Source organism: Cicer arietinum, chromosome 6 (assembly GCF_000331145.2).
Source record: "Cicer arietinum cultivar CDC Frontier isolate Library 1 chromosome 6, Cicar.CDCFrontier_v2.0, whole genome shotgun sequence".
In the NCBI taxonomy this organism is placed as follows: domain Eukaryota; kingdom Viridiplantae; phylum Streptophyta; class Magnoliopsida; order Fabales; family Fabaceae; genus Cicer; species Cicer arietinum.
This window is the reverse complement of record NC_021165.2, coordinates 38,838,381-38,852,291: the sequence shown is the minus strand read 5'-3', so window position 1 is coordinate 38,852,291 and position 13,911 is coordinate 38,838,381. Positions and strand designations below refer to the sequence as shown.

At 28.3% G+C, this 13,911-nt stretch overlaps 1 protein-coding gene and 1 long non-coding RNA gene across 4 annotated transcripts; one reads left to right on the top strand and one right to left on the bottom strand.

The window, feature by feature from the left end:
* Positions 1-840: 840 nt before the first annotated feature.
* Positions 841-2,801, top strand: LOC101489185 (uncharacterized). 3 transcript variants are annotated; one of them, XR_001143026.3, is made up of 4 exons: positions 841-1,222; positions 1,309-2,047; positions 2,257-2,386; positions 2,507-2,801. It is a non-coding gene; the product is annotated as an uncharacterized lncRNA (long non-coding RNA). The 3 variants fall into 3 exon arrangements; XR_003470881.2 differs by having other exon boundaries at positions 2,252-2,386; XR_001143023.3 differs by lacking the exon at positions 2,257-2,386 and having other exon boundaries at positions 843-1,222.
* A 7,182-nt stretch (positions 2,802-9,983) lies between these two features.
* On the bottom strand, positions 9,984-13,082 carry LOC101489405 (5-OH-xanthotoxin synthase-like). Its single transcript, XM_004515972.4, has 2 exons — positions 12,121-13,082; positions 9,984-10,765 (listed from the first exon to the last, which is right to left on the bottom strand). The coding sequence occupies exons 1-2, from the start codon at positions 13,003-13,005 to the stop codon at positions 10,160-10,162; spliced, it is 1,491 nt and encodes a 496-aa protein (XP_004516029.1). The 5' UTR covers positions 13,006-13,082; the 3' UTR covers positions 9,984-10,159.
* Positions 13,083-13,911: the final 829 nt, after the last annotated feature.

The window sequence follows — 13,911 nt, the reverse complement described above, 5'->3', positions numbered from 1 at the left end:
AAGCCATGTCTGTTGAACTTTGATCGGCTTTATTTTACTGAAATTATTTAAATTAAATTTATAGTTTTAATTGACATGAAATTAAAGTAATTCATTTGCAATTATTTGTATTTGATATATACTTATAATTATTTGACGATTAATATTTTGTAATTGTTATAAATTTTAGATTTTGATTTTGAAACCAAAATGTTAATCATTATGATTACTCTATTAATGTTTTTTGAATGTTTGTAAATTAAAATTCTAATATATCCAATTTAAAATAAAAAATTTCACAATTACCACAAAGATGGATGATTAAAATCATCGAGCAAGACAACAAAAAAGTAATAAAGTAAAATACATGGTGAATGTCTTTTTATCTATTTCACTTTAATCATTTTTAGTTTCAGCAATAAAGAAATATATTTTGTAATTCAATTTTTAATTTCAATTATCAAATACATTACTTCAATATTTGACATATCTATCGATCTCAATATTAATACGTTACTTTATTTATTCAAGTCATTCGTCTAAATTGATACTTCTCTTCTATGATATATATTGGTAAAATTGTATATATATTATTGATATAAATACTAAATTGGAACATAAAACTTCATATTAATTTTTTTTTTAAATTCACTTAAATTAAATAAATAAAAATATACCTGCACAAGGCGCGGGTTAACATCTAGTAGATGATTAAAATAGATCATGCATGTGAAGTTCTATACCAAAAAACCGGCATTTAGCCAAGGTTGTTTACCCACTGTTATTTTGACGGTCGTAAGTATAGCAATTTGCCACGGTTAACTCGTAGCTAACTTTTCTCATTTGTTCTTTATTGCTTTTTTTACCTTTTCACATTCCCTCTTCTGCAAAAATCATGAGCGCCAATATCTTTTCATATCCTTCCTTTATTTTTGTTTTAGTTTCTTCTTTTCTCCAAATCATAAATAATTTACCAAATCTTTCTACTCTTTGAATCTGAATTCTTCCTCTTTTTTCTTTGCTCTTTCTCTTTGAATCATTCCTCTTTTCTCTTTCTCTCTGAATTTTTCTACTCTTGCAATTCTCGAATAATCGTTTCTCCCAAATCAGAAAAACTCACCAAATTGTTCCTCTTCTATTCGCTCTTTCTCTCTGAATCGTTCCTCTTCTCTATTTCTATCTGATTTGTTTTATTCCTTTCACACAAAGACTTTATTTGAGGGGAAGATTACAGGTTCAAAAGGTAACTAAAAACCTTAAACCATTACTTTTCTTTTGGGTAAAATCTCCATCTTACATTTTTCATTTTCTTTTATGAATAATTTTTAGGTATTATTGAAGCTCTTTGTCAACCTATGAGATTCAAATGAAGATCTTGTTGCCTAAATATGATTTTAAGGAAAATAGGTTTCATCTCTATACATTTCTTTTACAAAGGTTGATGAAGCATTTGTTAGTTATTTAGTTATGTCGACGGTAACTAGATTTTTCAACATGTGTGCTATTTGTATGTGTTTTTGCGTTTAAATAAATAAGTAGGGAAAAATATATGCAACTAAATCTTAAACCTGATTTGAGTTAATTTATGAATTTGTTAGTGAAATTATTGAGAGTGAATTTGTGATTAAATAAGTAGGTGTTTATATTGTATCTATGTAACAGAGTGGAATAACAATAAGAGCAAACCAAGTCTAGCTATCACAGGGTATTAATTCAGTTCTGATATATGTATTGTATAGTTGAGTTTCAGTTTGGTGTATTGTGGGTGGGTGATCTAGTTGTCGGTCTAAGACTCTAAATGGCCTTATTAGAAGAAAAAAAAAATTATTGTAATGTTCTATTGTTAGAGTACTGCTTGTATTGAAGATATTAGAAAGAACCTTATATATCTCTTTTGCTATTTACAAAAAAGAAGACTAATTCTTCTTTTTTGTATTTGGTTTTAAACTTCATTAAATTCTCTAGTACCTTATGTGTCTTTCCTTCAATATTTGATTTATGCTTTTTAGATGACAAGGATTATAAAACAGTCAACATTTTCGCAAGATTGGAGCAAGATTATTGAGAGGTAACTACACTTGGAACCTATTATTGATACTTGTACAATGTACATAAACTTAGTATTGTTCTTATGTCTGTTAAGGTTAGCGCCTAGGTATTTTAAAATTCTTAATAATAAAGTGTCATTTATGATATGTGTAATTGTGTTTAACTTTATCCACTCAATACTATTTACATTGATTACATTTTGAAGATTCTAATTTAACTTTAGTTCAGAAGATACATTACATGTTTGAGACATCTCATACTTTAATGGACCAAAGGAACCAACGAGAAGCTATATATGCCTTTTGACATCTCTCTTCTATATAGAGAAAAGAAGATGAAGAGTACAACTTATGCTATTGTAATAGTTTTTGACAACTTGGAATTTGGTTTGCAACTAATTTGATTCCCTCTTGAATTATGCTCACAAAGAGCTATTAATGTTATTGTGTTTTGATTGAGTTGGTCATTTTATTTACAGGGCAATTACTTTGATTGGAGTTCTCTTGATTGAAGTTCTCTTTTGCATCTTCTTATATTTTTTTCATGAAGGAGGTTACATTTTATTCCATTCTTGTTATGGCAAGAAGAGACCATATCACACATCATCAATTAAGTTGCTTCCAATTACTTGTGCTATCTACTCTCTAATATATATTTATTGTTTTGTTACTTCTTCTCTTGTATTTTCTGTTATTATTAACAAGAACGGCTATAATATTGTGTTGCCTCCCTTTAAGATTTCTAATATAAGGTTGTCATTTACTTGCTAATAATACTTGACAATTTTTAAAGTGGATAACCATTGAAAAATTACTATATATTTGCTATTTCAATTTTTACAATGATGGTTAGACATGGTTTAGGTGTGGCAAAATAAATATTGACCGTGGCAAACAGATTGTTACCACGCTTAATTTGACTGTGGCTAATATTTGAATTGGTCGTGGCTAAATTATTGCAACACCTCACTAGCCTACGTGCAGACAAACTGTGGCTAACCTCTTTTTGCTACGGTGTTTTAACAATTTAGCCACGGTGTTGACCGTGGTTAATTGCCGGTTTTTTGGTAGCTAAAATTGAGAATAGATTAGAGTAGAATTGAATTTTCTTGATGACATGAAAATATGCTCTCTTGACGCGTTTGAGATTAAAGACCTTCAATTTCACTATTGTGACATATTATCTTGAGTGAATTGACATTGTGATGTTATTTAGATGTATTCATTGTTTGATTTATTCATAATTTGTACCATTTGTGTTTGCAAAAATTCATTAAGAAACTAGTGTGATTGAATGAGTGTTATCAGCTTAAAATTTACAGGACATGTGTGTGATGTTTTGGTAACTTCTTGCTTGAAAATTACTTTGAAAGAGGATAAGTAGAAAATACACTTTTTAGAACATAAATATGAGATGACATTTTTATTATTCAAATTTATTTTGATGACATTATTTTTGGATCTATTAATGGCACTCTTTGCCAACAATTTTCAAATTTTATGCAACTTGAATTTCAAATTACTATGATGGGAGAACTTAAGTTCTTCTTAGGGATACAAATTCAGTAAAGTCAACAAGGTATATAAATTCATCAAACCTATAGCTACACCAACACACCTTACTTGTTTACTTGAAAAAGATGATTCAGGTGAAAAAGTTGACAAAAAAAACCAATAGAGGAATGATATAATCCCTACTTTATCATATCACTTCTAGACTTGACATCATATTTAGTTTATTTGTATGTGCAAGATTTCAAGCTAACTCTAGGGAATCACATTTAATTGATGTTAAGAGAATCTTTAGATACATTAAAGACACTACCAACCTTACCTTATTCTACAAGAAATCTTCTAAGTACAAAATGAGTGGATACTATGATTTTGATTATGGTGGAGATAAACTTGAGAGAAAGAGCACTAGTGAAAATTGCACATTTCTAGGTGACAACTTAATATCTTGGTCAATTAAGAGACAAAATAGCATTGCAATGTTAAAAGAAGAGGTTGAGTACATTTCAGTGTAGTTCTGAACTACTTTGGATGAAGCATTAACTTGAAGACTACAAAATCCTAGAATCCAACATTATCAACTATTGTGATAACACTTTTGCCATTTTTCTAACCAAAAACTCTATCCTACATTCTAGTGCTAAACACATAGAGATCAAACACCACTTTATTAGGGACTTTGTTCAAAAAGGGTTACTAAACATTTAATTTGTAGACACTAAACACCAATGGACTGACATATTCACCAAATCATGAAGATATGCTTGACTTCATCAAGAAAAACCTAAACCTTACCTTCATACCTGACTGATGTTGTGATAAATTTAAAGAAGTTTAGTTTTACATTAGTTTTTATATTTTCTTGTAATATTTAAATTCATGTTATTAAAAAAAACCAAAAAATAAAAAAAAATTACTTTCAAGACTTTTGGTTTGATGACAAAAGGGGGAGAAAGACATTTGATAAAGTTGGGAGAAAATGATACTTAAACTTAGGGGGAGCCCTAAGTTAGGGGGAGTCAAAGAAATATAAAGAAAAGTTGTTATAAAAAATAAAAGTTTTTTCATCATCATAAATTTGGAACCAAGTTGGTTTTACATTTAGAGTTTTGATGCTAACAAAAGTATTTTATGAGAAAAATATATTTGACTTCAAAGAGTATGAAAGTATATTCATATTTTTGAATAAAATCTAAAATATGATTTGATTCAAACGCATAATTGATTAAAATCTAAAATAAGATTTGATTCTAATTTTCAATTGAAGAAAATCTTTGACCAAGTTGAAAATAAGATATGGTCAAAATTTGTTGAAGATTTGATCAAGATATAAAAAATATTTAATTAAGATTTGAAGAAGACTTTATTAGGATTTGAAGAAGATTTTATCAGGATTTGAAGAAAATTTGATTAAGATTTGAAGAATATTTGATTAAGATTTGAAGAAGATTTGATCAAGATTTATCTACAACAAAATATGAACATAATCAATCTAAAGAATTTACAAACTCAATCTACACAAAATAGTAGCAAAATCAATATGAAGAATTTACAAACTCAATTTGAACAAGATACAATTCAAAATTGAACAAGGACTAAATTGAAGCCTAAATTTTAACTATAAATAGATACTCAAGCTCAAGCTCAAAATTCCAAATTCATCTTAGAGTTCAAAAAGAGAAACACTTGTTCAGGTTAAAAATATTCTCCGAGTGTTCTTTTCTTAGAGTGTGAGATTTATTATTATTATCAGCTTTATTAGAAGCAACTACTCAAGTTCCAAACTTTTGTATCCAACCCGATAGTAGTTTAGTTCCTTCTTCCATCTAAGGTTGTCAAGTTGTTAGGAGAAGACTTGGCTTGTATTGTCAAGGTGGTTAGTTCCTCAAAAGTCTAGGGTTGTCGGCTATTTAGGAAGACTGGCTTGGAGGGTCAAGTGCTTTGTAATTCAAGGTAATTGAATTAGTGGATTAATGTCTTTTGAATAAGGGGACTAGATGTAGTCAAGTTAGTGGTGAACCAGGATAAATCTATGTGTCAAATTATTTATGTTTTCATTGTTTGCTACCTCTGAATTTGATTGTTTCTGATCCAAGTAAATCATAAAAAAAAAAAAAAAAAACCAGCCTTCATCAAATTAGAAAAAATTATCAACTTTATCAAACACAATGCAACCCCTCCTTCTCGTGTTTGTACCCTGTATCCCCCCAATTGTAGTTATACCCTCACAAAAAATTAAAAATGCCAAATTTATCATTAATTTATTTTACTATTTTACCAACTACAATACTTTTTTTTTTTTACCATTTAAAGATTTCTGAACAAAACAACTGAAGATTTCCAATATATAAATTTTTTTCAAAAATTCCCAGAAAAATTTTTAAAAGATTTCCGATACAAAACTTTACATAGGTGTTTACCGGAAATCTTTTTAAAAGTTTTCCGGTACAAAAGGTTGAAAATCTATATTACCAGAAACCTTTTTTCACAAGTTTTCCAATAAACGCATTTGTACCGGAAAACTTGTGAAAAACGTTTTCTAGTACACACCTAAGTTTTTTTTAAAGAAAATATAAATTTTAACAGATATAGATAAACCGCTACAATTATGTGATCAAACATGCATCAATACTACCGACTTTTTTGACACAGATCATGTATGAATAATTATAATTAATATTGTAAAAATCTATTATTGTGATTAATTATTATAATTTATTTTATATTATATTTCATATATTTGATAGACGAGAAGCTGTTGTGAATTGGTATAAAAAACAAAGTGATTGTTATCATTACTAGATCAGATAAAGAGACATGAGAGAGAGGGAGGAGGAATAAATTAATATTAGGTTTTTGACAAAGGAGGAAAATACAAACATATTGATAGTTTAACTCGAAGTTCAACAAAAAAGTGTGGTTGTCATTTTAAGCTTAGATCAAAACCATTGAAAAATGGTTTATGATGGACAATTAAAGTCATTTGTGGAGTTCACAACCATGAGTTACCTGATATTTCAGAGGAACGTGCATTTGTTGGACGTTTAGATGAAGATGACAAAAAACATGTTCATGAATTAAAAAAATACAATGTTGCACCGAGATACATATTACTCTCATTGCAAGACTGAGATACGAATAATGTTACTCAAATCTCACAAATATATAAATAGAGGAGTATAAATCGATTGCACGTGAGAGGTAATAGAACAAAGATGCAACATTTATTCAAGTTAATTGAAGATACAAAATATGTGCTTTGAAATAAAAAGCGGGAAGACTCAGATGTTATGAGATATATTTTTTGGGCTCATCCAGATTCATTGAAGTTGTTGAACTTATTTCCTATTGTGTTGATTATTGAAAACATCTACAAAACCAATAAATACAAAATGTCTTGAAATTGTTGGTATGATATCAACATATATAACGTTTGTAGTTGAATTTGCTTATTTGAAATGTGAGCGTGAAAAAAACTTGTGTTGGGCATTAGAGAGGTTAAGAGAACTGTTTGTTAAACAAAATAATTTTTCTCACGTAATTGTGACAAACAAAGATGTTGTTATAATAAAAGTAGTAGGTATAGTATTTCTCTATGCTGCTAATTTGCTTTGTCGTTTTTATATCGAAAAAGAATGTTAGAGCAAAAAGCAAGCAATATATATTAATGGAAAGACAAGAGTTAGTATTGAATAAGTGGAAAGATATTATGTATTGAAGTGATGAAACAGAGTATATCATGCGCTTACACATGTTTGAGCAATCATGTGTCAATAATAAAGTATTTGTTGATTATGTGAAAGAAACTTGGTTGACTCCTCATAAGCAAAGGTTTGTCGAAGCATAGACAAATCAAGTGATGCATTTGGGAAACACAACGACTAACAGGTATGTCATGTCACTACAAAACTTCAAATTTATAATTTTACTATATATTGTTGGATTGCTTCATGGTGACAATTTACATGTAATGATAGAGTTGAGTCAGCTCATTAGAAACATAAGTTAATGTTGGAACAAAACATGGGTGACATGTGTAAATGTTGAGAGACTATGAACAATATGATAAGGTGACAACTTAAAAAAATCAGGGGCTCGTTTCAGAAAATTTTCTATGATAAAGTGCATGAACACAACAATCCATTGAAGTTTTCTAGTAACTTTTGAAAAACTAAGATAAAGTAGTTTGGTATTGTGTTGAGTACCGAAAAAGTTGAAATAAGTTTTTCGGTAGTTCCGAAAAGATTCAAATAAGTTTTCTGGTACTTGAAATGTTTAAATTAAGATTTCTGGAAATTAACTTCGGTACTGGAAAACTTGGAAAAAGTTTTCCAGAGTATAATTTGTTACTAGAAAGCTTTAAGATTTAAAAAGAAAAAAATAACTTTTGATACTCACTTCTGTACCGACAAACTAAAATGATCGGAGAGTAAATAATAACAAATTTTAATATTTATATGAAGATATATATGTCATTTCATTCAATTTGTGGAGATACAAGATAAATTTAAGAGGTACACAATATAATTTTCAAAACCTTATAAAAAACATTATCCACAACTACCGCTTTGTGTTTCGCAGGCCCTAAAATGAAATGAGGCCCATAATCAACAAAGAGATGCACACTCCCATGAATTGTTGGTAATTTAGACATCTCCATCTTTAAACAACTTCTTCAGACCATGACACAATTCATCTTTTGGATCAGTATACCACATATTAATGATTTTTTTTTATTCGCCTGTTTTACACTTTTCTACTCCAAATATCTAAAATCTCTTTATATAACCATATATCAATGTCACATTTCCATGTTAATTTGTTTCCTACTAACTTTAATTTTTCTATATTCCAAAAATAACACAAAATAAAATAGACAATAAAAAGAAATCGATGAACTATAATATACTAACAACAAAAAATTGGCGCATGCCAATATACAACCATGCGACCACAAGAGAGAAACGATAAGAAATCGAAAATAACCCATGAGGCAATAACAACAACACATGAATTATGAACTAAAGTACAAAAAAAAAGAAAAAAAAGAGGGCAATGGGACCACAAAAACAAATAACTTTAAGCCAAAAAAAAAAAAACCAAACAGTATTCAATGTTCTTCATTACGTTTGTCAAATCCTAAAAACCAAATTTAAATATACTTACCTTAAATTGAAAATGAACAAATGAAGCAACAGTATTCAATGTTCTTCATTACGTTTGTCTTGTTCCATTTTTTTCTTGTTCTTCTTTGTTTCATTCTTGGCATCAAAATATTATTTCAATATTTTATATTTACAATGAGCCACATTGGATCGGATTTCCGTTACTCACGTTACGAGATTTTCATAACTTGGAAAAATAGATCAATTAATCACAATTTTGCTAGTGTAGGAGTCCAAATCAAAACTTTTATGAGATTAAATATACAATTAAGTCTGGAAAAATATAAATGAGTAATTTATATACATCTACCTAGGGGTCCGATTAGAAACTTAAATTGGGGAGCTCGTTTATGGATGCCTTAGCTATGTGTATATGAATTCAATTTAGACGTACGAGGTTGTTAGGACTTTATCATGTAGAATTTTGGTCAATTTTTGAACACATAATTTGATTGAATCTTTGCAATTCTCATACAAAATGTGACGGTATTCGCAGCTGTGATGCTAAGTTAAACCGTATCTCTTGTATATGAGCTGGAATACACCTTGTGCTAATTTAATAAAATGTTTTGATTATATAAAAAAATCTAAATGCATAATAAACAATTTAATTAACTCACTCGAGTTCATTTTTAAGGCTGTATTTTTTCAATATATATATATATATATATATATATTTGCTATTTTTTTTAAAAATACAACTGATTGGTAGTAAAAATGAATAGACGGTAGTACTTATTCTCATGTACATAGTTCAATTTTTTCGGAAGACAAAAACTCTCTATTTACTATAAGAAGAATTGATATCAAGTCGGGTTATATGCAGCTCAACTGCACAAGACCTCCCATTAATAAAGGGTTCCAAATTTTTTATTCGAGTATGAATACTTATAATAAATTTGATTCAAAAAGTATTAGAATGAAATTTTTTTTAAAATAGTTATAAGCATAAATTAAATTTAAATTATAATTAAATGTTACTTACAATCTTTTTGGTGATATATTATTTATAATTTAAATATTGTAGTTTGAATTTTTTGTGTTTCATTAATTTAATAAAAATATAATATTTTTTAATTATTTTTAATTATTAAAATTGTACTTTTTTTTTTTTATCAGCAGTTTAACTTTAAAAATAAGAACGTAATCTTTAAAATGTTTAAGTTAGTCGGTTCGATACATTGTTTGAATTTTTTTTTCTGTAATTAATGTTTGTCACTATTTTAAATTGGTCGAGTAATGTTTGGCCGAAATATAGAAGCTAAGTGGAAACTAAATATTTCATGCTTAAATTTATATATATTTATTTTTAAAGGCAAAGGATAATATAATACATTCGAAGTACAAAGCATACTATATCATAATAGATTATTCAAAGAGTTACACTAATATAATTATTAAAGACTTTTCTTTTTTGAACAGAAAAAGACAATTAAAATTAATAATAAATGGCCCCTACATCGGGATCTTAGGACAAAGGCAGAGATCATCTTTCTTGTGTTGAGTGAGTCCTGGCCACCTTTCAAAATCAATATCTTCCTCTCGTAACCCATGTGGCAATTCCCAATCAAATGAATATATAAGATTAGCAAGGATAAGTTCCAATGATGCAACTGCCATAGACAAACCTGCGCAAATTCTACGACCAGCTCCAAATGGCATTAATTCAAAATCTTTTCCAAGAAAATTTATAGAATTTTCTAAGAATCTCTCTGGATAAAATTCTTCTGGGTCTTTCCAAATATCAGGATCTCTATGAATAGCCCAAGCATTTACAAACAATATCGTCCTTGCTGGAATTTCGTAGCCAGCTATAGTGCATTTTTCTCTTGATTCTCTTGGCACAAGCAAAGGGGCTGGTAGGTGCAATCTTAGTGTCTCTTTTATCACTGCCTTTAAGTAAGAGAAATTTTGAATATCATCTTCATCTAAAAAATCTTTAACTCTTGAACTCCTAACTTCTTCTTGTACTTTCTTCATTACCCTTGGGTTTTTTATTAGGGCAGTCATAGCAAAAACTACTGTGGCTGATGTGGTATCTGTACCAGCTACAAGCATGTTCTGTACATATAAACAAAATTAGGACTTAAGAAGTATTTTTGAAAATGAATTTTGAAAAATTCGTTTTAATCCATACGAGTATACAAATTTTTACTGTTAGTCCCTCTAAAAATACTTTTACTATTTTTACTTTTTTACTTTAGTGCATGTAAATATACAATTTTTTATTTTGGTCAATATTATTTTATTTTAATTTTTGCAAAATTTATTTATATTAAAACTGACTGACTAGTTTGTAAAATATTTTAGGCTAAATTACATCCGTGGTCTCTTAACTTAATTTCAGATAACGTTTTAGTCCTTCATTTTTTTTTTTCCGAGTTGGTCCTTTATTTTAATTTTAAGTGACAATTTGATATTTTATATTTTAAAATATCAATAATGTTATCATTTTTTTACAAAATTTCAAAATAATCAGCAAAATTTTCAACCAAAACCCATAAAATTAATAATCACCTTCAATATAATGCAAATTTAATCAAAACCATAACTCAAATATTCAAATAAACTCATATTTTCATCTCCAACAACATCAAATAAAGAATGAAAATATGAGTTTATTTCAAGATTTAAGTATTGAATTTGATTAAATTTGCATTTTATTGAAGATGATGATGAATTTTATGGGTTTTGTTTGAAAAATTTGATGATTTTTTTGAATTTTTGTAAAAAAAGGACAACATTGTTGACATTTTAAAACATAAAATATTAAATTGTCACTTAAAATTAAAATAAATGACCAACTCAGAAGAAAAAAAAGATAAAGGACTAAAACGTTATCTGAAATTAAGTTAAGGGACCGCATATGTAATTTAGCCAATATTTTATTTTAGTATTTTCAAATAAAGACTAAATTAAATATTCAAAGATTACACACTAATATTCTATATATTACAAGGATCAATTTAAATATTTATAATTTTTTTATACATTAAACCAAAATAATAAGGATTTATAAAAGCAAAATTAGTATACTTGCAAAGACTAAAAAAATTAAATTAAAGAATATAAAAGCAAAAAAACATATTTAAACTTTCTCTTATTATGATAAACTTTGGTACATTATATAAAATAAAAAATAGTTTCGAAGAAGGATAGCAACAACCAAAGTTGAACTCTCTTCATAATTTCCTAGTGTTGGGTTTTTTGTTAAATCACTTTGTCACAAATAGTTGCCTTGTATAATAATATCCTAACTTTTCTGCGAGATTGAAAATATCATATATGCAAGTAGAGAAAAGAAAGTAGATCTTATATCCTTGTGGATTTAATCTTACTATATATGAATGAGAAAAAGGAGCAAACCAAAAACAAAAATAAAAATCAAAGTGGAAGAATGAATTAAGACAACATACCATGAGGACCCCTTTGATATGATCAAAAGTGAGATCAATTGAAAACAAACGTTGTTTCTTCAATTGGAGCAAAACATCAACAATAGCCTCTACATTTGATTGTTGTCTATTTGAATCCAAATGTTCATCAATAACCTCTTGGTAGAACTCATCCATCTCCTTGAAATTTCGATCGAGACGCGCACGAAGTCCAGATAGTTTATCAATCCAACCCATGAATGGAACATAATCAGAAACAAAGAAAGCAGTCAACATGTTCTCAAACTCATGCAACATTCCACGGAGTTTACTCCTTTCAATTCCTTCATCCTCATACCTTCTCCCAAAAGCAATCCTACAAATTATTGTACTTGAGAGAGAAGTCAATACCTCACTCAAATTTGTAACAATTGATGAAGTAGCATGACTAGAAATCATTTTGATCATTTTCATTACCTCAAATTTTCTTATATAGGAATAAGATGACACACGTTTGGCGCTTAATATATGAATAATACAAATTTTTCTTATATCTCTCCAAAATTCACTATATGGAGAAAATACAACTTCTGACCCATTATAAGATAATTTCTGTTGGCCATATAATATAGGCCTATTAGAAAACTCATGATCATGGTTTTTAAATATCTCTTTAGCAATTTTAGATGAAGAAACAACAATAGCTTGCCTTACACCAAGTTTAAGTGAAAATATTGGTCCATATATTTTTGAGAATTTATATAATTGAAGATAAAGAATAGAATTGTCTAGCTGATGAAGATTCCCTATTATGGGTAGGCCTCTAGGACCAGGTGGATAAGGTGCAGTGCTTCTTCTACTAATTTTCTGGATGAATAGAAGTAATGGATAAATTAGACACAGAATAAGCACAAGTAGTGATAACATCGTCACAAACTATGAAGAGGAGAAAAATATTGTTAAGTTGAACTTAGAATCATATACACCTATTTGTAACTTGATTTGATTTTAGGACTCCAATTAATAGCCACACAATTTTGTAACTCGGTGATAAGATAAAGTAGGGATTTTAATTATATATATTATATTAGCAATATACATTTTTAATCATTTCTTTTTTATTATTTGAAATTATATAAATTCTATCAAAATATGTAAGTTTTATTTTAATTTACTGGAATTTATATGAATTTCAATCGAACAGTGGCTTTGGAAACTATGATAAAGAGAATGTATTACTTAGTCATTGCTCAAACAATTGATACATAAATAGTTGTAGTAAATTTACTTTCAAACGGTCAATCCGTGCGATTCAATTCAGTTTTTAGAATATTATCATATCATAAATGAAATAAAAAGTATCTAAAATCCTTTATAGAAAATAGAGTAAACCACTCGGTGTTCATGAGATTATAAATATTTTAGATATGTCTCTGATTGCGTAAAAAATTACTCAGTAGTTATGGTTACCTTTGTTCTTGTCGGTTGATTAACGTCGGTCCTTTTGACATTTCATCTCTTTTGCACAATTTACTAGAAATATGATTTGTAACATTACTATCACCGAATTTGAAAACTTATGCCAGCTATCCACAGATGCACAAGGCCAAAAAGAAAGAAAAAGTATAACAAAAGACAAATAACCAATTCTTTATGCTACCCAAAAAATATATTTTATAGCGCGTCTTTTACAGCACTTACTAAATACAAGCGCTGTTATAAATATATTTTAAAAATAATGGAGCATATAACAACGCTTTTTTGACAAGCGCTGTGGATAAAACGTTGTTGTAGGGTCATACAGCGTTTGCGCATAATGTTTACAAGGCTTTT